The sequence below is a fragment of the Urtica dioica genome, chromosome 12 (genome assembly GCF_054948205.1).
Source record: "Urtica dioica subsp. dioica isolate 48M chromosome 12, U.dioica_male_clone48M_v1_H2, whole genome shotgun sequence".
NCBI lineage: Eukaryota > Viridiplantae > Streptophyta > Magnoliopsida > Rosales > Urticaceae > Urtica > Urtica dioica.
Genome location: NC_142767.1, coordinates 272,214 through 294,758, shown reverse-complemented (window position 1 = coordinate 294,758; position 22,545 = coordinate 272,214). Strand labels below are relative to the sequence as shown.

General features: G+C 41.5%; 2 protein-coding genes and 1 long non-coding RNA gene across 3 annotated transcripts; all 3 read right to left on the bottom strand.

Annotated features, from left to right (window-relative positions):
• Nucleotides 1-2,389: 2,389 nt before the first annotated feature.
• On the bottom strand, nucleotides 2,390-3,281 carry LOC149378615 (uncharacterized). The gene is made up of 3 exons (XR_016294266.1): nucleotides 3,162-3,281; nucleotides 2,991-3,042; nucleotides 2,390-2,535 (listed from the first exon to the last, which is right to left on the bottom strand). It is a non-coding gene; the product is annotated as an uncharacterized LOC149378615 (long non-coding RNA).
• Nucleotides 3,282-6,053: 2,772 nt separating this feature from the next.
• On the bottom strand, nucleotides 6,054-6,716 carry LOC149378614 (uncharacterized). Its single transcript, XM_089602792.1, has one exon. The coding sequence runs from the start codon at nucleotides 6,714-6,716 to the stop codon at nucleotides 6,054-6,056; it is 663 nt and encodes a 220-aa protein (XP_089458918.1).
• Nucleotides 6,717-16,549: 9,833 nt separating this feature from the next.
• Nucleotides 16,550-17,212, bottom strand: LOC149378613 (uncharacterized). Its single transcript, XM_089602788.1, has 2 exons — nucleotides 16,996-17,212; nucleotides 16,550-16,908 (listed from the first exon to the last, which is right to left on the bottom strand). Exons 1-2 carry the CDS (start codon nucleotides 17,210-17,212, stop codon nucleotides 16,550-16,552), a joined length of 576 nt encoding a protein of 191 aa, XP_089458914.1.
• Nucleotides 17,213-22,545: the final 5,333 nt, after the last annotated feature.

Sequence of the window (22,545 nt, the reverse complement as noted above, 5' to 3'; positions counted from 1 at the left end):
GTTTGGGCCTAGATGCTCCAAACATGGGTGTGGCTCGAGGGCCTCCCACAGTGATGCCGGCCGAGAGGCCGGGGAAGTTTGACGGGCTCTACTTCAAACGTTGGCAACAAAAGATGGTCTTCTTCCTGACGACCATAGGACTTGCTCGGTTTTTGACCGAAGATCCTCCGGCCACTCCTCATGAGGGTGAAGCCGACCCACAAGTGCTTCGGGCCTATGTGGGGTGGAACGAATCCGACTACCTTTGTCGTAACCACGTGTTAAATTGTCTCGCCGACTCTTTATACAACGTGTATAGCTCAAAGGCCTCGTCTAAAGAGCTTTGGGATTCGTTGGATCGAAAGTACAGAACCGAGGATGCGGGCTCTAAGAAGTACATTGTGGGTCGCTTCCTAGAGTACAAAATGGTGGACACGAAGACTGTTGTGAGTCAAGTGCAAGAGCTTCAACTCATTTTCCATGAGGTTCAAGCCGAGGGAATGACCATTAGCGAGTCTTTCCAAGTTGCCTCCGTAATTGAGAAATTACCACCGGGGTGGAAGGAGTTCAAGAACTACCTCAAGCACAAGCGAAAGGAGATGAGTCTTGAAGACTTGGTTGTTCGCCTCCGAATCGAGGAAGACAACCGTGGCTCTGATAAAAGACTGAGAACCGTCTCCGAGCGAGCCAATGTCGTCGAACATGGCGAGAACTCGAAGAGGAAGAAGCACGCCCACAAACTTGGAGTCAAGGGAGGGACGTTCAAGAAGAAGTACCAACAAAAGATTGCTAGTAAATGCTACAATTGCGACAAGGTTGGTCACCGAGCTGCCGATTGTAGAAAGCCAAAGAAGAAGAAGGAGGCCAATGTCGTGGACGATGATAATGACCTCCTCGTCGCTGTGGTCTCCGAGGTCAACATGATTGACTCGAACCCGAAGGAGTGGTGGCTGGACACTGGAGCAACCCGCCACATCTGCGCTGACAAGAACTCCTTCTCCACGCTTGAGCTGCTAGGAGATGGAGAAACGTTGTTCATGGGCAACTCTGCTACCTCTGAAGTCAAGGGGGGAAGGTGAAGCCTTTTTGAAGATGACCTATGGGAAGAAGATAAAGCTCACCAAAGTTCTCTACGTGCCTGATATGCGGAAGAATCTTATTTCTGGGACTGTGCTGGATAACCATGGATTTAGGATGGTTTTAGAGTCTCAAAAACTTGTATTGTCTAAGAATGGTATGTATGTGGGCAAGGGCTATGTCAAGAATGGCATGGTAAAAATGAATGTAATGGCCATCAAGGCAAAATAAATGAATAAAAATTCTTCTTCCGCTTATATGATTGAGTCGTCTAATTTGTGGCACGGTAGACTAGGTCATGTAAATTATGACACATTGAGAAAATTGATTAATTTGGAATGTATTCCAAAGTTTAATATTGACTCAAATCATAAATGTGAAATTTGTGTTGAGTCAGTTTGGTCAGTTTGTGGTATGAGTGTTGGGCTTTTAGATGTGGGTTGTTCAGGTTGATATGGTGAGGCATAGTGAGTTGGATCATTATATGAGGGGATATTAGGGAGGATAACATCAAAAAAAGGATCAGAGGGTTGATTAAGATTGATAAAACCTGAAAGAGGGAAAAGATGTTCATGGAAAACTACATCTCTAGAAAAAAACACCTCTTGAATGTGCAAGTCTAAGAGCTTATATCCTTTTACTCTGTGTGGGTACCCAATGAAGGCAGACTTGTGAGCCTTTGGTTGAAATTTGTCACAGTTAGCTTTGAGGGTTGATGCAAAAGCCAGACATCCGAAAGTTCTGAGGTGATTGTTGTTAGCTGGCTTGTTATGCAAGACTTCATAGGGGGTCTTGGTTGACATAACTTCAGTAGGTATTCTGTTTATCTAATACACAACTGTAACAACACAGTCACTCCAGAATTTTATAGGTAACACTACTAAAAATATGGTGAATAACGACTTCCCAAAACAGTCGTAAAAGACATAACATGACTGTCACTATACAGTCTTATAAGCCACAGTCACTGAAAGTTACTGACAGTCATCAAATCTATTAGTTTTTACGACTGTTAAATTTTACGACTATTATTAACAGTCGTAAAATTACTCATTTAACAGTCATTAAATACTTTATGACTAAAGTAGTCATATACTTTTACTACAGCTATTTTATTTTATTTATTACGTGAAACTAAAGACTTTAAGAACTATAAATTTGAAATTTAAATATAAATAACATACATAGCTGTAAATTTGACTTTAAGAACTATAAATTTGAAATTTAAATATAAAATACATAGCTGTAAATTTTATTATTTCTAAAACTAAACATAATGGTATTAAACTATATGTTTTACAAATATTTTATAATTGTGTACAAACATCCCACAGGTTGAGATTAAAGTTCCTTGTATGATAACCGGTGCTTCACATTCAGTAATTTGTTATGCTAAGTACCGGTCCTTGACACACAGTACCGCGTTTTGATCTAGATCTCCACTTCCACGCCAACGCATGTCCTCCACATAATGATCACCTCCATAATAACCAGATGTAAATAGTTCACGTTAGTATTTACTTCGATAATAAATAAAATTCAAATAATGTACAAATATTTACCCAAATAGCAACGAGATTCAATATACATGATAGACTACCAAGAAAACGATAGGCAGCATGATTAAAAAAGTAATCAACTAAAATAAATAAAAGCAGAGCTTCCAGCTATACCTCTTATTGATGTGGTGGTACAAATTACCAGTAGTACAAAGGTAATTTAAGACTTGTAAATATTTAGGAGATCAAAACGAACTGAGCCTAAATACACTGCTTTTACTTGATAAGCTAAATGAATACAGCTTAAGATTTTGTTTCATAAGATACAGTTTAAAGCACACAAGTTTATCTGAATAAAACTATCAGTTGGCACTAACTTTGTTGATTAATTCTCAAGAAATAAAAGCACGACTTAGCAGAGATTAAAAATAATACCTACTGTTCATGATCACCATGGCCCTCCCATGGGTGTCTTTGTTCCTATTGCCTACCAAACACAGACAAAAAAAATATTCCAACGAGTTTAGGTCACAATATAGAGCAGTCATACATGACATTAAATAATCGTACGGTTTACCCAAAGTTGTAGAGCTCTGTATGGTTTACCCAAAGTTGTAGAGGTCGTTGGTAGCGGTGACTGGTCAGGAAAGTGCATTCGCTACAACTCGTCGTGTAACACCATGTAACAATCGTTGAACATGAATTCATACGTCAATAAAGATGAACACATCGATAAAGTTTGCTTACGGTAAATGATACGAGTTTGGACATGAAGGTTTGGTTACCAGACTTTGAGAGCTGAAGTACCAGAACATATGATCAGACTTATGTAATTTTCTTCAAATTTTCCCCCTCTTGGCTATGCATAAGCTTATAGCTTAGGAAAAGCAACATGTAACCACCAGACACAATCCTTAAAATCTCTTCCAATAAATTTCCCAGTTCACCCTTGAAAATAATTAACAGAAAAAGGTTAAAACACAATCAAATGACTATGGTTTTAGTAAATAATTAAAGTAAAATTAATACCTGGAAATCATATTCATATGTTGTTAGCTTTCGGCTCTAATCTTGACCTTTCCTCTGTTTCTTATAACATTTGTGGAAGCAATGAGATCATAAAATAATATGAACGACACATGACATACGTGGTCCTGCATTTGTCCATCTTATACATTGCATATAGACACTTAAAAATAGACCACCTAATAAACAACAAACAAATTTCTAATCAACATTGTAGAACATTACAAAGTAGTTATAGATACCTTTTAGACTGAATTGGGGACGCTCTCTTCCACTCTTATCGCCATTACGTCTATTTTTCTTCTTGCTGTTGCACAAAATAAATACACAACTATAAATTAATCCTAGAGTGTTCAAATGAAGAATCTAACCCTAGATTTTGAAAACTAGTATCGTTCCTACTTTAGACGAAATCAAACTGCTTAGAAACATAGACCTTTGGCTTTCCCTAAATTCCTTGTATAGACAAAATGTAATCAACTCAACATTTTGTGTACAATCAAATGAAAGTGATATGAAATGCTTTCCTCGCTGTGGCAGGACAGAGACCCGACGCTTCCATTCCCAGAGCTTGATGACGACGGTGGATGTCGAAGGATCTTCCAATTGAACCCACAAGAATAGACTTGCGCCGTCGCAAGAGAGAGGCGAGTGGACACTTTCGATGTCTGAGCGGCTACGCTGTTTGCATAGATGCCAAAAATTGGTTGAGTAGGGAATGTGATTGCGGGACCATTAATGGGTTTCCAAGGACAGCGAGGTTTTTTTTTTTTTTTTTTCGGACGGCGAGGGTTTCATTTCAGGGAGAGGGACATAAAATGCGTTTCAATTTTTTCATATTTTTTTCTAAGTTTTTTGTAGATGAATTTTTTTCACGGTTATTTAGATTAGATGGCTGTTTTGTTGCAATATTTTTTCAAGACTCTTGTTTGGTTTAGAGTTGTAAAATATCAAACTATGACATGGCTTAATTTAATTGGCGGAAGTTTTTTACAACTTCTATACCATAACAATTGTTAAAAGTTTTAGTGAAATTATTGACGACTGTTAAATTTATAGAGTCATAAAAGAGGCTTGACAGTCATTAAAAAATTTAGTAGTCGTAATAACCTTTAAAGACTGTCAAAATCAAAATTGTCATAATTTATATAGTCGCGTATTCTCATTTGTGTAGTAGTGTAAGTGAGATTGACAAAAAAAGGCCCTAGCAACATTCCAAATGTGCTGGTGTTTGCGTTCAACCCACAGAGTTTTGTTGAGATGTCTCAACACAAAAATATTGATGTACAGTACCCTTCTTACCAAAGAATTATGAAAAAATCAAATCTTTTGCATTATCCGACCTGAAACACTTGATAGTAATGGATAATTGATTCTCAACCATATTACATAATTTTGGGATAATGAAATGCACATCAGACTTTTGTCTCATAAGGAAAAACCAAGTATATCGACTATGATCATCAACAAGCGTAAGAAAATATCTATTATTGCAATGAGAAGCAGTTGTGAAAAGGGCCCCACACATCACAATGTATCAGATCAAGAACTGAAGTAGACAAACTGGAAGAATTGGGAAAAACAAGTCTGCATTGCTTTGCTAGGGGAAAATACAACAAGGACTAGTAGAATGTAAAGATTGGAGATTGAGAACTTCTCTGAGGTGATTCAGTTTGGCACTCGATGAGTGGCCTAATCTGATATGCCAAAAGGTGGCTATTGAGACTTGGTTGACATGAGCTAGCGGTGAAGATTCAGCTTCCTTCTCTAGCACATATAGGCCTTCAATCTTCCTACCCTTCCCAATCATCTTCTTCTTCTGGATATCGACAAAACCAGAATCCTTGAAGTTGACTTCAATATTTGGCAATGATGTTAAGGCATTCACTGACATCAAATTAAACTTGAAGTTAGGCACAAAAAGAACATCATGTATTAAGAATTGAGGATTGATCTTGATATCACCAAAGAAGTTGAATAGTATGGTTGTGTGGTTTGGGAGTGTCACATTGCATTGGATATTTTCTTGAGTTGCAAGAAAAGAGATCTTTGGTTACATATGTGCTTCGAAACACCTGAATCTAAAATGGAATCTCCATTGAGATTGTTTATAGACTTGAAGGTTTCAACGAAGCAGATTTAACCTGTTTCACTCATGGTGAGGTTGACTTCAGTCGTATTAGTGGTTGTTTCCACGAGTCTGTTGGACAATTCGTCGATCATTTGGTGTAGCTGAGTTTGTGTGAGACTGTCTACTCTTCCTGGTTGTTGATCTCCTCCAGCTTGCATCAGGTTTGCATGGATCTTGGACTTAGGAGTGTAATCTGGTGGAAATCCGTGGATCGTGTAACACTTATCTACTATGTGGCCCAAGATTTTGTAGTGTGTGCAGTAAGATCGATCTTTCATTGTGGTCTTCTTGGTTGTTGAGTCTTCTTTGGCCACCAATGCCATTATGTTGACTCCATCAGATCACGTTGCTTCCATTCCCATTGTCCTGTGTTGCTTTTCTTGAGTGATGAGCGAAAACACCTTGGTGATGGGAGAGATCGGATCCATGAGCAAGACTTGACTCCTTGTGTTGGCATAGGTGTCGCTTAGGCCCATCAAGAAGATCATGACGTAGACATTGTCATTGAATCCTGTCATTCGCTTAGCCGCTCCATATTTGCAATCTCCACACAAGCAAGCCGGTTTGAAGCTTTGAAACTCATCCCAAAGCGCTTTGACTCTCATGGAGTAATTCGCAATTGACCTCTCATCCTGCGAGAGATTCACTAGAACGCGTAAAGTCTGAAAGATTCTAGGTCCATTGCGTTGCTCATATCGTTTTGCGAGTTCTTTCCAAACAGTACGGGCAAAATCTCCAAATTGGTTGCTCGTTGCGATTTCTTTTGTGATGACGTTGATGATCCAGCCGACGGCGACAGTGTTGCTTCTTTTCCACGCAGTGAGAGTCGCGATATCCTCCTCTGGTGATTTGACGATCGATCCATCAACGAATTCCAATTTGTTTTTCACGGAAAGCGCCATTAGCATCGATTTGCTCCAAGATGCGTAGTTTTCTCCATCAAGAAGCTGAGAGACAATAATAGCTCCTGGATTGTCGCTGTGATGAGTGAAGTACGGACTCATCGGATCGTTGAAGAGAGCTCTTGAGGTTATCTGAATCCTTCGTAATCTTTTCCATGGCGGTGTGAGAAGCAGAGATGAGAGAAAAATCAGCAGAAGATCTGCTCTGATACCATAATAGATTCTTGAATCTAGTGCATATTGAGAACATGGAAGAGAGAGAATCAAAACTCAGTAGCACTGTTTTATTGAAAAGAATAAAAAACTTAAAGATAAACATTGATCGTAGCAATATATAGAACAAAATTTAAGCCACGTAAGTGCCACGTAGGCGAAAGAAAAGAAGGAAGAAAGAGGTATAAACAAAACTCACGTTTTGTTTACTGCACCATAAGAAAGAAAGAAAAACATGACTTGCAAGTCACGTAACGAACACTTTCACCTAAGCTATGCTCACCCAATCCGCTCAATAAAAAGCGATTTTTAACCTCTATTTTTTGAATAAGATAAAGGATCTCATTTTTATGGTTACATGCTGTGATGCCCAACATAGTTGTAGTGGATTAATGTGAGGTGTGTGGCATCAGCTCTCTAACAGAGTTTCGAGTTAGAAAGATTGATTGATCAAAGATTGATTATCGTTTTCAGTAATATCTTATTTTTCAATTGTAGTCATAGATTCTAAGGGAAGCGGGTTTTCTTTGCAAAACAACAATTGATTGATAAAAAAAAAGGTTTAGTGTTTTTCTATACATTCTGTCTAATTTTGTATATAAATATGTGTTTTTCAAGTTTATAAACTTCACTTACAAATAGTCTCTTTACTTTTCTAATTTTCTAACTCAAATATATGATTCTAATTGGCACATAGCTACACAATGCACCCTCTTCATCAACCCCTGGTATACCAGATGAACATATTTGATTGAATATATATGTCTCATAGTCATTATATATATTCCAATATATACATATCTAACATAGAAGAACTCACAATTTGAAATGTTTGAATTGCAAATTAGCCAACGTTTCAAGAACATCACGGCCTTCATCACATGTTCGTTCGAGAACAACACGAATCCAAACGCTCTAGATCTGTCGGTTTATTTACGTTTATTTTCTATTTATTTATGTTTATGTCTGTTTATTTATGTTTTGTTTTTGTGATTTTTACCTGATTTAAACGATTATTTGTGTTAATATCATTATATTGATATTAATTCGGTTTATTTTTGTTAATTCGTATTAATAATGATTTATTTGTAGGAGAATTGGCGACTTTGTGTCTCCGATCGGAAAATTGGCGGTTCAAGACGAATCGTCGGTGACGATCGGCGGAAAATTGCCCAAGTTGACTTGGCGTTGAAGATTGACGGTGAAGATCTCGTAATATCTTTAAAGAATTTTTTAATTTATTAATGGAAAAGTTATCTATTGTAATATTGTTTGTTTATTTATTTATTTATTTTTGTTAGATAATTTATTTTTGGTAATCCTTCATTTTAAATGAAGGGCATTATGTTGGAATAAAGTTAATAAATATTATTTATTAACATGTGGATGGCTGATTTGTGGCAACAATTTGAGTGGGTTCCACTCATCGGAATTGAATAATTCCAAGTGATACGGATTCCTCGTAACGAGGGCTATAAAATTGAATATTTGTTTGCCAAAATCGGACCTAAGGTGAATGAGAAAGTGACGAGCTGGACTGGACGGAGTGACGAGGTCGACTGGACGAAGTGATGAAGTCATTCCAGATCGACTGGGCGAGGTCGACTGGACGAAGTGACGAAGTCATTCCAGCTCGACTGGGCGAGGTCGACTGGACGAAGTGACGAAGTCATTCCAGCTCGACTGGGCGAGGTCGACTGGACGAAGTGACGAAGTCATTCCAGCTCGACTGGGCGAGGTCGACTGGACGAAGTGACGAAGTCATTCCAGCTCGACTGGACGAGCTCGACCGGACGAAGTGACGAAGCGTACGTTTGAGAATTAAAGCCAACGGTTTGTATGCTTCAATTCAATGGTTTTTGAGCTTTAAGTGCGCATTATGGCTGTGTAATAATGCCATTAAGGCTGAAAACGTTGGACTGTTCGCATGGTTTTGAATTCAAAACGGTGTGTTAAATGGTTGTAATAGCCTGCGTTTAATGCCTTTAAGGCTGGACGTTTTTTAACTTCAAACCGACGTAGCCTTGGCCTATATAAAGAGGCTTCAGCTCTCATTCAGGATAGACACGAAATTCTTTTCTTTTGTTTTCCGAGCTCTCTCTTCCCCAGAAATTCTTTTCTTTTGCTTTGTCGTGGTGATAGTTTTCGCACAGGTTCCAGTTCGCCGAGAGTCAAGTCTTTTGGTGCAAAGCTTGCCTCTGCTAGTCGTTGTATCCTGGGAGGCTTTCGCTCATTTTTTCCAGCATCCGTGGGAGGGCGATAAAAAGCTTCAAGGAAACCGTCCAATGGGCCTCGACTATTTTTCCCGTTTTTGGGTTTTCCGGTTCTAAGGTTTACCTGGTTATTTGTAATTTTTTACGTGTATTTTTCCTTTCCATGCAAAGTGTCTTACGTTATTTCACATCAATATTAATGCAATATTGCTAACAATCTTGAAGCTTTTTTTACCGTTTAAGACAGGTTGCGAGGAAGGAAAAATATTTAATTTTTCCATTATTTTTGTTCCCGGATTTGTGTTGAAGATTACTAATTTCTGAATTTCTTTTGTAGAAATATGACTAACGTGAACGACTCGATGAACGTGAATGTTGGAGGGAACGTCAATGAAAATCCCTCCTTGGTGAACAACCCGACGAACTTGATCAACGTTGGCCAAATCCCCGTGGCTTTGGGACAAGGCTCGATGGCGGCTACGGCCGGGAACGGACCCGCGGGTCTCGTTCAACCGATGGCGGGTTTGGGCCTAGATGCTCCAAACATTGGTGTGGCTCGAGGGCCTCCCACGGTGATGCCGGCCGAGAGGCCGGGGAAGTTTGACGGGCTCAACTTCAAACGTTGGCAACAAAAGATGGTCTTCTTCCTCACGACCATAGGACTTGCTCGGTTTTTGACCGAAGATCCTCCGGCCACTCCTCATGAGGGTGAAGCCGACCCACAAGTGCTACGGGCCTATGTGGGGTGGAACGAATCCGACTACCTTTGTCGTAACCACGTGTTAAATTGTCTCGCCGACTCTTTATACAACGTGTATAGCTCAAAGGCCTCGTCTAAAGAGCTTTGGGATTCGTTGGATCGAAAGTACAAAACCGAGGATGCGGGCTCTAAGAAGTACATTGTGGGTCGCTTCCTAGAGTACAAAATGGTGGACACGAAGACTGTTGTGAGTCAAGTGCAAGAGCTTCAACTCATTTTCCATGAGGTTCAAGCCGAGAGAATGACCATTAGTGAGTCTTTCCAAGTTGCCTCCGTAATTGAGAAATTACCACCGGGGTGGAAGGAGTTCAAGAACTACCTCAAGCACAAGCGAAAGGAGATGAGTCTTGAAGACTTGGTTGTTCGCCTACGAATCGAGGAAGACAACCGTGGCTCTGATAAAAGACTGAGAACCGTCTCCGAGCGAGCCAATGTCGTCGAACATGGCGAGAACTCGAAGGGGAAGAAGCACGCCCAACAGGGAGACCGGTATTGCTTTCGTTTTCGACGGACCGGCTTCGATCTCAACAGGGAGTTCCCCGTCCTTGGTGAGAGAAGTCTCGACGTCCGCCGAAATTTCCAAGCCTTCATAGTCGGGGTCATAATCATGTCCCTCGTCCACGAGGTCCTCAGATTCCCCATGGGGGGAGCCGTGTGCAGGAGCCTTATCCGCCAGTTGGCGGTGGTACCTTGCATTGACTATCTTCAGCTGGCGGATTTTCTCCTCCATCTCAAGGATGCGGTCGTCCCGACTGTCCTGAAGAGGAGGGGGCGAGGGAGTGGGGCTCTCGTTGTGAGAGACTTCTCATCGCCTTGCGCTCGGGAGCGCAGGAAGTATTTCTTCACCGCGGTTGCGTTTTCGGGGTTGTTCACGCCCTCAGAACGAACGGGTGGTTGACCACTCATGTCTTTCTCGAGTCGAGAAGAAAGGGGTCGAAGTGTAGAAGGGATTTCGGGCTGTGTAAGTCGGGAAGTCCCCTCCTTCTAGCGCCAAAATGTTGTCGCACGAAAATGAACAACGATTAAATACCTCGGGCGGTTCGATCCAAGGCCGTACCAAGTGATCGCGCCCGGGCCAAAAACGGGAGCTCGTAGACCGAGGTGCACCTTCCAAACCCTGAGGTGTGTTTTGGGGGGTGTGACCGTGCCAAAGGTTGGCTTCCTACGTACCCTTTAGTTGGGATCATGTCAGAACGTAGTTCAATTTGTGTGGGGAGGCTATCTTGGGCTCGGAGGCTTTGTGAATCCAGGGCTTTAGAGTAGGACCCGGCTCGTAGCTTCTAGTGAAGGCTTTAGAGGGGTCGCGTGCTCGTAGCTCGGAGTTCTAGCTCAAGGGCCAAGAAGCAGGAGGGCAGTATGTACTGTAGAGGCTCGGGTCGCAGAAGAGGAGCGCGCTCCCTCTCGTGGAGGGGGGTCCTTGACTTTCTAAGCCGAGGGAGGAGGAGTGCGCGCTCTTGGAATGTCACAAGAGCACGAGAGGATTCTTCAGAGAAGGGAAGTATTATTCTCGAAATGTATCGATTTCCCTAGGCTGAATCAGCGTGTTGTGGCGTGTTGCCGTGTCTTCTTTTTCTCCCCTACGGGGGGGGGGGGGGAATTTATAGTGTTTGAGGGGAGGCCTTAGGCCGGCCCCTTGAGGCCCACCGGGGGGCCGGGAGCGAGGCGCGCGAGGCCTCACGCCTAAGAGGGCGCAGGGCGCGTGGGACATGTCGCCTGGACGGGCGCGGGACTTGGCCGGGCGCGGCGTGCCCGGCAGCGAGCGTGCCCGGCCGAGGTGGCAAGAACGCTCGGCCGAGGTGGCAAAGACGCTCGGCCGAGGTGGCCGAAGTGGCAAAGATGCTCGGCCGTGGTGGCCGAGCTGGCGAAGACGCTCGGCCGAAGTGGCCGAGCTGGCGAAGGCGCTCGACCGAGGCGGCCGAGCTGGCGAAGGCGATCGACCGAGGTGGCCGAGGTGGCAGGGACACCCGGCTGAGGCAGCAGGGGCGCTCGGCCGGGGTGCCGAGGTGCGCGCAGGCCGGGAGGCCGGGGTGCGCGGGAGCGCGCGCGGGCCGGGAGGCCGGGGCGCGGAGTGCGCGTGAGCCATGCGTGATAGGGCGCGCTGAGGCCCATTGGGCCGGGGGCCTCAGGCCCGGGGGCGTAGGTGCGCGCGCACCGGCCGTGCCGAGCCGTGGGCACGTCGGGGCGTTCGGGCCTGGTGGGTCGGGGACCGTTGGGCTTCCGGCCGGCAAAGCCCGGCCGGCATTGAATTGTTTTTGAATTTTCGGTGTTCCAAAAACGACCGGTAACACAACCCGCCACATCTGCGCTGACAAGAACTCCTTCTCCACGCTTGAGCTGCTAGGAGATGGAGAAACGTTGTTCATGGGCAACTCTGCTACCTCTGAAGTCAAGGGGGAAGGTGAAGCCTTTTTTAAGATGACCTCTGGGAAGGAGATAAAGCTCACCAAAGTTCTCTACGTGCCTGATATGCGGAAGAATCTTATTTCTGGGACTGTGCTGAATAACCATGGATTTAGGATGGTTTTAGAGTCTCAAAAACTTGTATTGTCTAAGAATGGTATGTATGTGGGCAAGGGCTATGTCAAGAATGGCATGGTAAAAATGAATGTAATGGCCATCAAGGCAAAAGAAATGAATAAAAATTCTTCTTCCGCTTATATGATTGAGTCGTCTAATTTGTGGCATGGTAGACTAGGTCATGTAAATTATGACACATTGAGAAAATTGATTAATTTGGAATGTATTCCAAAGTTTAATATGGACTCAAATCATAAATGTGAAATTTGTGTTGAGTCAGTTTGGTCAGTTTGTGGTATGAGTGTTGGGCTTTTAGATGTGGGTTGTTCAGGTTGATATGGTGAGGCATAGTGAGTTGGATCATCATATGAGGGGATATTAGGGAGGATAACATCAAAAAAAGGATCAGAGGGTTGATTAAGATTGATAAAACCTGAAAGAGGGAAAAGATGTTCATGGAAAACTACATCTCTAGAAAAAAAACACCTCTTGAATGTGCAAGTCTAAGAGCTTATATCCTTTTACTCCATGTGGGTACCCAATGAAGGCAGACTTGCGAGCCTTTGGTTGAAATTTGTCACAGTTAGCTTTGAGGGTTGATGCAAAAGCCAGGCATCCGAAAGTTATGAGGTGATTGTTGTTAGCTGGCTTGTTATGCAATACTTTGTTGGAATCGATCTAGGGTTTGAGAAAATAATTAACGCTTCGATAAGCGGCGGAATTTTAAAAATTTTCTTTAACAAGTAAAACAGTTTTTACTAACCTAGACAAGTGCAAGTACATGTAATTAAAAACCAATATGAGCTAGAAGTTTACTAACCTTTCTTGAAGCTTGAACTTTGAAGAAGCTTGTGGAAAGTTTGCAACGCTTGTCTCCCCTTGCAGCACGTCTCTCTTTCTTTCCTCGGCACCTCGAGCAACCACGAAAGTTTCTATCACTAAATCACTCGAAAAGAAGGAATCAGTGAGTGGGCACTTTTAAACGCTACGACTTAAGAACGAGTCTTGAAGTCGCAGAGCTAAACACTAGGTCGAGTGAGGACCTAGGTGCCAAGACAAGAAAAAATCGAAAATAAACTAGAGAGAGAGAGAGAGGATTTTCGGCCAAGTTCTAGAGAGAGAGTCTCTCAAATCTCTTAAACTTGGATGAATGAAATGTGAGGAATGAGGCTCCTATTTATAGGAGCAGGATTACCTTCAAAAGGTAGTTTCCTCTTTTCCTATTGCCTTGCACGTCCAACATGCCTCATGAAGGCTTAGGATTTGTTTCCTCATTTGATTTCCTCTTAGTTGGCCGAAAATGCACTTTCCTTCTTAAGGAAATTTGTTTCCCCTTTTTCTTTTGGCAAGTATCTTCATACATCAATGCACAAAATAAACTCTCTTTCCCACTATGGCATGAACGAAATTCAGCCTTATTTTCCTTGGGTTGGACGAAATTTGAGCTTCTAGAAGGAGCTTCTAGATGTTTCTTCATTTGTTCATGACAACATAAGAAAAGCCCATTAAGAATTTTCAAGTAAAATTCTATGAAATGAAATTAATCCTCAAGGCCCAATTACACTAATATGGCTGAGTAATATTTATTTCATTTGTCATCATATGACAATGTCAAAAAAATTTATTGACATTCTTTTCGTCCTATGTCCAAAAAGACAAAAATACCCTTTTGACAATTTTCGTAAAACTGTCTCGTTCTTGTTTTGACTTAGCTTCCAGTTTAACTATTCCTATCGATGTGATTCGTGACAGTGACCTCATGGACCCAAATGAACAAAGCTTGAGCTAAACACTTGGACTCAAAAGTTCACAAACCTTTTCCAAGTTTAGCTTAATGCCAACTGACTCCACTAAAGAGCTGACACTGAAAATCTCTCGGTTCAAATGAATTTGTTTTCTACTCAAGAATTTGACCTAATTATGATGAGCGGATCCACTGAATATTATCTATGTTTACCCTTCATGAATGTCATCAACTAGTCGGGATTTACTAAATTACCATTTTACCCTTCTAGCTGTTATTTCCTCAACTCCTTTGTCGCTTGTGAATAAGTTAGAAACAATGTATTGACGAGGAGCTAACAAGTCACATTGTTTCATCCAAAAGAGTCAGGACTCAATTTGGACACTGGCCAGTTCATTTATTCACACTCCAAGGAACAAAGCATGAGGTGACATACATTGCATTTCAGCAATCTTGTACATGAATTCCATATCTATGAGAACTTCACAAAGTTACTCATGACAGACTCACAACTTAGTACTTCACCAATAGGCCTTGTTCGGAATCACATAGTGAGTCCGAACTTTGACTTTCTCAAATGAGAATACTAAGGTGTGAAATGGCATGTCTCATTTCAGGATTAAGGTAAGCATGATGCAATTCATACATAGTGACTTCGAGACATAAGAGGTTAAATGGTTTGTTCTTATATTGTCTCTAGAAGTGCACTGGTCAATTCAGTACCTTCGGAAGATACCTAGAAGAACTATAGAGTCCCCAACTCTCAATGCCTCATAACCAGACATCATAGATTCTTCTAACAATCATACTGAGGTCAATAGTCCTTTGACCCTAAGATTGCGAATATATCGTTTTAAGCAAACTACGAAGAGTTTGTTCATGCAAATCTACATTTGTCTCTTCGTAAGTTGTTAAGTTTGTTTATGGACTAAAAGACTAAGGTTTTATCATAAAGCTTCAAACAAAGAAAGAATGAATGAACGTTTCAACTTTATTAATGAATAGATAGGCAATTACAAGCAAGAGTCTTCATGAGACTTTATTACATCAAATGTACAAAATAAAGACTACAACTCTTCTTGTGGGCACCATTGACAACATACTTCATAGGGGGTCTTGGTTGACATAACTTCAGTAGGTATTCTGTTTATCAAATACACAGCTGTAACAACACAGTTACTCCAGAATTTTATAGGTAAGTGAGATTGAAAAAAAAGGCCCTAGCAACATTCCAAATGTGCTGGTGTTTGCGTTCAACCCACATAGTTTTGTTGAGGTGTCTCAACACAAGAATATTGATGTACAGTACCCTTCTTACCAAAGAATTATGAAAAAATCAAATCTTTTGCATTATCCGACCTGAAACACTTGATAGTAATGGATAATTGATTCTCAACCATATTACATAATTTTGGGATAATGAAATGCACATCAGACTTTTGTCTCATAAGGAAAAACCAAGTATATCGACTATGATCATCAACAAGTGTAAAAAAATATCTATTATTGCAATGAGAAGTAGTTGTGAAAGGGGCCCCACACATCACAATGTATCAGATCAAGAACTGAAGTAGACACACTGGAAGAATTGGGAAAAACAAGTCTGCGTTGCTTTGCTTGGGGAAAATACAACAAGGACTAGTAGAATGTGAAGATTGGAGATTGAGAACTTCTCTGAGGTGATTCAATTTGGCACTCGATGGGTGGCCTAATCTGATATGCCAAAAGGTGGCTATTGAGACTTGGTTGACATGAGCTAGCGGTGAAGATTCAGCTTCCTTCTCTAGCACATATAGGCCTTTAATCTTCCTACCCTTCCCAATCATCTTCTTCTTTTGGATATCGACAAAACCAGAATCCTTGAAGTTGACTTCAATATTTGGCAATGATGTTAAGGCATTCACTGAAATCAAATTAAACTTGAAGTTAGGCACAAAAAGAACATCATGTAATAAGAATTGAGGATTGATCTTGATATCACCAAAGAAGTTGACTAGTATGGTTGTGTGGTTTGGGAGTGTCACATTGCATTGGATATTTTCTAGAGTTGCAAGAAAAGAGATCTTTGGTTACATATGTGCTTCGAAACACCTGAATCTAAAATGCAATCTCCATTGAGATTGTTTATAGACTTCAAGGTTTCAACGAAGCAGCTATAACCTGTTTCACTCATGGTGAGGTTGACGTCAGTCGTATTAGTGGTTGTTGCAACGAGTGTGTTCGACAATTCGTCGATCAGTTGGTGTAGATGAGTTTGTGTGAGACTGTCTACTCTTCCTGGTTGTTGATCTCCTTCATCTTGCATCAGGTTTGCATGGATCTTGGACTTAGGAGTGTAACCTGGTGGAAATCCGTGGATCGTGTAACACTTATCCACTATGTGGCCCAAGATTTTGTAGTGTGTGCAGTAAGATCGATTTTTCATTGTGGTCTTCTTGGTTGTTGAGTCTTCTTTGGCCACCAATGCCATTATGTTGACTCCTTCAGATCACGTTGCTTCCATTCCCATTGTCCTGTGTTGCTTTTCTTGAGTGATGAGCGAAAACACCTTGGTGATGGGAGAGATCGGATCCATGAGCAAGACTTGACTCCTTGTGTTGGCATAGGTGTACCTTAGGCCCATCAAGAAGATCATGACGTAGACATTGTCATTGAATTCTGTCATTCGCTTAGCCGCTCCATATTTGCAATCTCCACACAAGCAAGCCGGTTTGAAGCTTTGAAACTCCTCCCAAAGCGCTTTGACTCTCATGTAGTAATTCGCAATTGACCTCTCATCCTGCGAGAGATTCACTAGATCGCGTAAAGTCTGAAAGATTCTAGGTCCATTGCGTTGCTCATATCGTTCTGCGAGTTCTTTCCAAACAGTACGGGCAAAATCTCCAAATTGGTTGCTCGTTGCAATTTCTTTTGTGATGACGTTGATGATCTAGCCGACGGCGACGGTGTTGCTTCTTTTCCACGCAGTGAGAGTCGCGATATCCTCCTCTGGTGATTTGACGATCGATCCATCAACGAATTCCAATTTGTTTTTCACGGAAAGCGCCATTAGCATCGATTTGCTCCAAGATGCGTAGTTTTCTCCATCAAGAAGCTGAGAGATAATAACAGCTCCTGGATTGTCGCTGTGATGAGTGAAGTACGGACTCATCGGATCGTTGAAGAGAGCTCTTGAGGTTATCTGAATCCTTCGTAATCTTTTCCATGGCGGTGTGAGAAGCAGAGATGAGAGAAAAATCAGCAGAAGATCTGCTCTGATACCATAATAGATTCTTGAATCTAGTGCATATTGAGAACATGGAAGAGAGAGAATCAAAACTCAGTAGCACTGTTTTATTGAAAAGAATAAAAAACTTAAAGATAAACATTGATCGTAGCAATATATAGAACAAAATTTAAGCCACGTAAGTGCCACGTAGGCGAAAGAAAAGAAGGAAGAAAGAGGTATAAACAAAACTCACGTTTTGTTTACGGCACCATAAGAAAGAAAGAAAAACATGACTTGCAAGTCACGTAACGAACACTTTCACCTAAGCTATGCTCACCCAATCGGCTCAATAAAAAGCGATTTTTAACCTCTTTTTTTTAATAAGATAAAGGATCTCATTTTTATGGTTACATGCTTTGATGCCCAACATAGTTCTAGTGGATTAATGTTAGGTGTGTGGCATTAGCTCTCTAACAGAGTTTCGAGTTAGAAAGATTGATTGATCAAAGATTGATTATCGTTTTCAGTAATATCTTATTTTTCAATTGTAGTCATAGATTCTAAGGGAAGCGGGTTTTCTTTGCAAAACAACAATTGATTGATAAAAAAAAGGTTTAGTGTTTTTCTATATATTCTGTCTAATTTTGTATATAAATATGTGTTTTTCAAGTTTATAAACTTCACTTACAAACAGTCTCTTTACTTTTCTAATTTTCTAACTCAAATATATGATTCTAATTGGCACATAGCTACACAATGCACCCTCTTCATCAACCCCTGGTATACCAGATGAACATATTTGATTGAATATATATGTCTCATAGTCATTATATATATTCCAATATATACATATCTGTTGATACGTTGTTTTGTTGGCTTTATTTTTTTTTAGTGCAAGTGGTATGGAAAGATGTCGGGTTTTATGTTTCCACTTCTGGTTTGACATCTTTCCTCGTGTGTGCAGACAGTATTTCCTGCAAGTTTCCAGTTTTTGACAGATTGCTTTGCTGGTGACTTATTGCTGTGTTATTCCTCGATGCTGTCTTCATTACAAGATATCTGCCTCGCTGGAGCCTTCATTACAAGATATCTTTCGCTGCTGTTTTCATTGCATGATATTCGCTTTGATGGAGGTTTTATTCTGTGATATTCGCTTGAGGCCGGGTAAGGAAATCCGAGATATCTTCCAGGATTGTCCATTTGCTATAAAAGCCATGCGCTCTCCCTTAGCAGCCTTGACACTTTTGATCAAACACTCAGAGCTCTTATACGTGCAAGACCAGCGGACTGGGAGGCTGTGTGTTTTTGTTTTAAGTGGTGTATTCTCTCAAACACTGTTCCACAGATTGAGTTTATGTGAGAGTTGGGTTCTTGTGTTCTCGTGATTGAAGGTTCACGTACTGCTGAAGATTGAAGGTCATCCGAGCCAGGAGGTTGCTCGAAGAGTGGAATTGAGACGGAGCTCAAATTCAGGGGGAGTCCCTGTCTAGGTGATCACTGGTAGTAATAGTCTCTAGGTTTTATTGATTTGTTGATTGTAATCAGATACAAACCTTGTGTGTACTATTGACTACAAGATAGTGAAAATCCTTTCCACTGGCAGCGTGCCCCCAGATGTAGGTGTGTTTCACCGAACTGGGTAACCATATCTTGTGTACTTTGTTTTCTGCAATGTTTTGTTGTTTATCCATATCTGTGTTCATGCAAGTTGTCGGACACATTGTCAACACATTGTGTGCGACATCTTGCCTTTGCAACTAATCAGAATTTCAATTGGTATCAGAGCAGGCACCTTGATCTCTTAGGTGGTTTCCTGTATTTTTCTTCTGATTGCCTATTATGGATAGTTCCCGAGAAGGAGGTTCTGTCAATCGCCCTCCAGTACTCGACGGAACCAACTATGGATATTGGAAGGCACGCATGACCGCTTTCTTGAAGTCCCTTTATAGCCGAACATGGAAAGCTGTGATACACGGGTGGGAAGCTCCTATGACGACTGATGACAAAGGAGCCCGTATTGGCACAAAACCCGAAAAAGGACTGGACCCCCACTGAAGATGAGGCGGCCCTTGGTAACTCCCGTGCTCTAAATGCTATATTTAACGGTGTTGATAAAGATGTCTTCAGGTTGATAAATACTTGCACTACTGCCAAAGAGGCCTGGGAAATCCTCGCTGTTGCCTATGAGGGAACTACAAAGGTCCGTGAACAAAAGCTTCAATATCTCACAACCAATTTTGAACCCCTCATGATGCTCGAGGATGAAACAGTCGCTGAGTTCAACGTTCGCATTCGTGACATCGCCAATGAATCATATTCTCTCGGGAAACCAATGACTGATGAAGATCTTGTTCGAAAAACCCTGAGAGCTTTGAGCTCTAGATTCAAAATGAAAATCACGGCCATTGAGGAAGTTCATGACCTAAAGACGTTGAAGTTCGACGAACTAATGGGATCTCTCATGACGTTTGAGCTCTCTCTTCCTAAGGTGGAAAAGAAACAAAGAGGAATGGCCCTCAAAAGTTCTGTTCATGAACAAAGGGATCAGGTATACTCAGACTCTGATAATGATATTGACGATACTATAGCTATGTTTGCAAAAAACTATGGCAGGGTCATGAAAAGACTCAACCAGATGAATGGGAAAAATGTCCCCCAAGATGTCAAGGACAATTTCCAACAACGATTCCAGAAGAACACTTATCCTCACAGGAATAGTAAAAGTGGTGAACGATCTGGGAAAGGCAAAGGCATTCAGTGCCACGAATGTGAAGGTTTTGGTCATATTCAAAAGGAGTGTCCCAACTTCCTCAAGAAACAAAAAAGGGATACAACGCTACTCTTTCGGATGAAGAAGATGAAGAAAGCGACTCAGATCAGATAAGTAACTTTGTAGCCTTTACTGCCTCTGTCCATACTCATGAGTCTACTAATGAATTTGGTGAATGCTCTCAGAAATATGTTCTAGACGAAGAACTATCTGATGATGCTATGAATGAAGCTTACAATACCTTGCACACCAAATGGGTTGAGGAATCCCAGATTCTAGACAAACAGAGTGCTCTTATCCTTACCCTGACTGAAGATAAGGCAAGGCTCCTGGAGACGATTGTGGATCTGAAGAAGGAAGTCAGTAGGCTGAATGGCGAACTCGAGAACATGACTAAAACTGTCAGGATGCTGAACTCTGGGACTGACAGCCTTGACAAAATCCTCACCATCGGCAAGCCTACGAAGAACATGAAGGGGCTTGGATATACTCATGGAGCTTCATCTTCCCAGACTACGTTCGTTCCTCAAAAGCAGACTAGCCAGATGTCGCAAAACATGCCTCAACCATCTGGTAACAACAAGTCTCATGACCTTTCTCGACATCATCAATTTGGATCAACCAGGTCTCTTGTCAACAGACCTCGTTGGGTATGCCATTATTGTGGTAGGAAGGGACATATCCGCCCTTTTTGCTATCGATTGTATGGGAGGAATATCCGTCATCAAAGGTCCATCCATAGGAATGTCCCATCTCATCAACAACCTGCTACTCGGCTGGAATGGAGAGTGAAAAATGCCTCATATCGTGCCAATATTGCCTACACATCTCTGAGTGCATCCACCGGGAATGACTGGTATTTCGATAGTGGTTGCTCTCGCCACATGACTGGTGATCACACCTTCCTGACCAACGTGAAACCTTATTCCAACTGTCATGTTACTTTTGGAGATGGAGTAAAAGCGAAAATTGTGGGTAAAGGTAAATTAAACTATCCTGGTATGTCTTGTCTGACTGAGGCTTTGTTGGTAGAATGACTTACTGCTAATCTCATTAGTATTAGTCAGCTTTGTGATCTGAATTTGCATGTCAACTTTACTCGTGATAAGTGTGTAGTGATTAATGAAGAACATGATGAACTTATGCGAGGAAACAGATCTCGTGACAACTACTATTTGTGGTCTCCCGTACCAAACAGCAATTGTCTCTTGACCAAAGTTGACGAAACCAAGCTATGGCACCAAAAGCTTGGTCACCTAAATCTCAGAAGCATGCAGAAAATTGTCTCTGAGAAAGCCATCATCGGTATCCCAAATCTGAAAATTGTAGAAGGAAAAATTTGTGGTGAGTGCCAGATTGGAAAACAGGTCAAGACGTCTCACAAGATGGTGCAACATCTTACCACATCTCGTGTTCTGGAACTTCTTCACATGGACCTGATGGGACCGATGCAGGTTGAGAGCCTTGGAGGGAAGAGATACGTGTTCGTTTGTGTGGATGACTACTCTAGGTACACTTGGGTTGATTTTATTCGTGAGAAATCTGACACTTTTGCTGTTTTTGAAGCTCTATGTAAGAAGGTTCAGAGAGAAAAAGTAGAGAGCATAGGCAAAGTGATCAGAATCCGGAGTGATCATGGGAGGGAATTCGAGAACATGAGCTTTGCTAAGTTTTGTACTGAAGAAGGGATAGCTCATGAGTTCTCTGCTCCAATCACACCACAACAAAATGGAATTGTTGAAAGGAAAAATCGAACCCTCCAAGAGATGGCTAGAGTGATGATGTTGGCCAAGGATTTTCCACCATATTTCTGGGCTGAAGCTCTCAATACTGCCTGCCATATTCACAATAGAGTTACTATTCATCCAGGTACTTCCAGCACTCATTATGAAATATGGAGGGGGAGAAAGCCGAATGTGAAATACTTTCATGTCTTTGGTTCTGTTTGTTATATACTTGCTGACAGAGATCCTCGGCGTAAATTTGACCCGAAAAGTGATGAAGGTATATTTCTTGGGTATTCTAGAAATAGTCGTGCATACCGTGTTTTTAACAAACGCACTAAGACTATGATGGAATCCATAAATGTGGTGATAAATGATGACCATAATGTTACTAACAGTCCTAATGATGAGGATGAAGTTTTTTCTAGTAACACAGATGTCAGGACAGACGCTGAAATCTCTTTGGACGACATCTCCACTGGAAATCCAAATGTCAGGACTGATGCTGATGACAAAGTAAGCGACATTGTTCCTGATGAAGGATCCTCTCCTGAGACTGAACAGAGAATTCCTTCTCGAAGAGTTCAGAAAAATCATCCAGCTCATGAGGTGATTGGCGAAATCAGTGAAGGAATAAAGACTCGTCCAAAACCTCCTGTTAACTACCGGGAGATGATTGGTAATCTCTGCTTTGTCTCTAAGCTTGAACCTAAGAATGTTAATGAGGCTATTGATGATGAATACTGGGTTAATGCTATGCAAGAAGAACTTGGTCAGTTTGA